The sequence below is a fragment of the Trachurus trachurus genome, assembly GCF_905171665.1.
Source record: "Trachurus trachurus genome assembly, chromosome: 1".
Classification (NCBI taxonomy): domain Eukaryota; kingdom Metazoa; phylum Chordata; class Actinopteri; order Carangiformes; family Carangidae; genus Trachurus; species Trachurus trachurus.
The window spans coordinates 40,549,388-40,553,013 of NC_139891.1; the positions used below are offsets into that span (position 1 = coordinate 40,549,388).

General features: G+C 44.0%; 1 protein-coding gene across 1 annotated transcript; it reads left to right on the top strand.

Moving 5' to 3' along the window:
* Positions 1-386: 386 nt before the first annotated feature.
* LOC310985108 (E3 ubiquitin-protein ligase TRIM21-like) lies at positions 387-2,307 on the top strand (the record flags this gene model as incomplete). The annotated part of the gene is made up of 1 exon (XM_083970563.1): positions 387-2,307. The coding sequence occupies one exon, from the start codon at positions 387-389 to the stop codon at positions 2,061-2,063; it is 1,677 nt and encodes a 558-aa protein (XP_083826689.1). The 3' UTR covers positions 2,064-2,307.
* Between the last annotated feature and the right edge of the window lie 1,319 nt (positions 2,308-3,626).

Sequence of the window (3,626 nt, forward strand, 5' to 3'; positions counted from 1 at the left end):
TTTGGTGTGTCTTTTTGTTACGAAGACAGTTGGTATCCATTTGCAACGGTCATATGGACATGCACTGCTACGCCGAGACCCCCTGTAACTCAGAGAAGCCACGGAGGACTCTGAAACTTCTCCCAGCCCTTAGTCCACATGAGGGGGAGGAGATAATGAGGGACATTTAAATTTTGGGTGAACTATTCTATTAAGACACATGAAGCTACTAGAACAAGTTGAATAAGATCCAGAGCACCGTTCTAGTCAGGATGAAATGTATGGAGGCTGTTGACCAATAAGGGCCTTAAAAACGTTCAACACTTACTCACTACGATGACCTGGATGGCTGAGAACCTTCACGGACATTTAATGAATGTGTGTTTTCTCTCCCTCAGTGTGTAGACATGTCTGCTGCCAGCAACCTGAGGTCTGAAGATCAGTTCCTGTGCTCCATCTGTCTGGATGTCTTCACTGATCCAGTCACTACACCATGTGGACACAACTTCTGTCAGAGCTGCATCACTCAGCACTGGGACGTCAGTGACAGGTGTCAGTGTCCAATGTGTAAAGAGGTTTTCTACACTAGACCTCAGATGAAGATCAACAGGTTCATCTCTGAGATGGTTGCTCAGTTCAGACGTGAAGCTCAACAGAAAACCAGCAGCAACAGCTCAGAACAACAAGTTTCCAAACCAGGAGAAGTTCCCTGTGACGTCTGCACTGGAACCAAACTGAAGGCCCTGAAGTCCTGCCTGGTGTGTCTGGCCTCCTACTGTGAGACTCACCTGGAGCCTCATCTGACAGTGTCTCGTCTGAGGAGACATCAGCTGATGGAGCCTGTGGAGAACCTGGAGGACAGGATGTGTACGAAGCACGATAAACCTCTGGAGCTGTTCTGTCAGACCGACCAGACATGTGTCTGCATGCTCTGCCCTGTTTTAGACCACAAGACTCATGAGTTTGTTCCTCTGAGAGAAGAATATGAAGGAAAGAAGGCAGAGCTGCAGAAGACAGAGGCTGAAACTCAGCAGATGATCCAGAAGAGACGACTGAAGATTGAGGAGATGAAACAGTCGGTGAAGTTCAGTAAAGCTGCTGCAGACAGAGAGAAAGCAGAAGGTGTTGAGGTCTTCACTGCTCTGAAGGAGTCTGTTGACAGACGCCTGAAGCAGCTCATCAAGGAGATCGAAGAGAAACAGAAAAGCTCAGAGAAACAGGCTGAAGACTTCATCACAGAGCTGGAACAGGAAATCTCTGAGCTGGAGAAGAGAAGCACTGAGGTGGAGCAGCTCTCACTCTCTGAAGACCACCTCCACCTCCTCCACAGCTTCCCATCCCTGAAAGCTGCTGCACCCACCAAGGACTGGACACAGGTCAGAGTCCATCCACCATCATATGAGGGGACTGTGGTGAGAGCTGTGTCTCAGCTGGAGGAGACGCTCTGTGGACAGATGGAGAAGATGAAGATGAAGATGGTCCAGCAGTTTGCAGTGGATGTGACTCTGGATCCTGATACAGCGAATCCTACACTCATCCTGTCTGATGATGGAAAACAAGTTCATGATAGTGATGTGTGGAAGAAACTCCCAGACAACCCAGAGAGATATGATGAATGTCCCTGTGTTTTAGGAAAACAGAGTTTCTCCTCAGGCAGATTTTACTTTGAGGTTCAGGTTAAAGGGAAAACCAAGTGGGATGTGGGAGTGGCCAGAGAGTCGGTCAACAGGAAGGGAGAAATCACAGCGAGTCCTCAGGACGGTTACTGGATGATATGTTTGAGAAATGGAAATGAGTATGCAGCTCTTGCTAGCCCCTCAGTCCGTCTCAGTCTGAGGTCTGGTCTTGAGAAGGTGGGGGTGTTTGTGGATTATGAGGAGGGTCTGGTCTCCTTTTATGACGTAGATGCTGCAGCTCTCATCTACTCCTTCACTGGCTGCTGCTTCACTGACAAACTACACCCACTCTTCAGTCCCTGTGTTAACGATGGAGGTAAAAACTCTGTCCCTCTGATCATCTGTCCTGTCAATCAAACTGTTCAGATCAAAAAATCGAGTTCTTTCCAGAAATTGTTAGATTTTTAATTCAGTTAACAAATGTAAATATTTAGTTTCAATACTGAATAATGTAAATCTTTTTGTTTTCTACTGAGTTAACCTTCATCAGATCATCATCACACAGGAAAGTTAACTGTGTGATAACTGCTGTTTAATCACTTGTTACTTTAGTGGATTTCATTAGATCAGTGGAAACAGGTAAAATGGTTTACCACTGAAATGAATCTGTAAATTAACTGAGTCTGGTTTGTGGAGTTAGAAGCAGATACAGGTGTTTATTAATGTAACTGTTGATCACTATGACTCTTGTGAATATGAACACATCTTTATCAGAGATGATGTAACTGTTGATAAATGTTTGTTCATCCAGACAGATTTATATGTGTATAAGATTATTGTAAGAGCCATGTTAACTCATTGAGTGCCAGACCTTTTATAAAATGGTCAGTGCCATGTGCCAGCGTTTTGGGGCATTTTGAGTAATATGTCAAGACCCAGAGAATATTTTGTACTATGACTCTGAAAACACCAAACAGCTCAAAGGAAAGAGGAGACTCTCTATTTAACGAGGGAGAAAACCATTTGTTTGTACCTTGTTCCATTCTTGATTTATCTTAAGCTGAACAGAGCCTGGTTGCACCAAAAAGACCACTTTTTTTCTAGAAAGCTGAGAAAAATACATTTTTGTGAAAGAGAGTCTCTCAAGAAAAATAGTGATTTATCCGTTTTAATTTTGGCTTCAAAAACATCTAAGACATCTGAAAATGGGTTTTCATTGACCCCCCCCCCCCCCCCCCCCCCCAAAAAAAAAAGACAAAACAAAAAACAAAACAACAGCAACTAAAATACAACAAGTACGAGCAGTTGCTGCCCCCTCAGCCTCTCCTACAAGGGTTAGGGTTACCTTTTTTTTATATCTCCGTACCGATCGCGCTTGTCTTCTCCTTCTTCTTCACTTCTTGCTCTGATCTACAGTCTTCTTCGTTCTACACATCCCAGAAGCCCCAAAATTACCCACAGTGTGCGCGAGAGCGTCCCCATTTACCAGCCGCAGAAAACTGCATTTGACGTCTATGGACGTCATTGGCACTCAAGCGTTGGATTTTGATTGATGTCCATAGACGTCAATGGCACTCAATGAGTTAATATTGCTTACAATAGTTAGTAGTTTTGCTCTAAAAATGTTGAACTGCTCCTTTAATTACGCTGCTGAGCTGATGACATCACAGTAACTTAGCTCTCAGACCAGGTTAAGCAGCTGAAGGAGCAAGACAGTTTCTTGACGATACCTTGAGTGAATCTTGTAACTTTGTTTTTGCCTTTTAAATAAAGTTATTTTTTGAACGGAGTTACGGCCTCAGAAGATTCTTTTTGTGTCAAGCTTATTGCCAAGAAGACTGCTTAATAGTTAAAGGACCTGCCCTAAAATGGTTTAAGTCATACTTATCTGACAGGTTTCAGTTTGTTAATGTTAAAGCCCCAGTACGTAGGAATTCCCCCCATCTAGCGGTGCGGTTGCATATCTGAACGTATTCTTGATGTTGCATTCAGGTGAAATGGGGCAGACGTCAGACAGACAACAGACGCTGC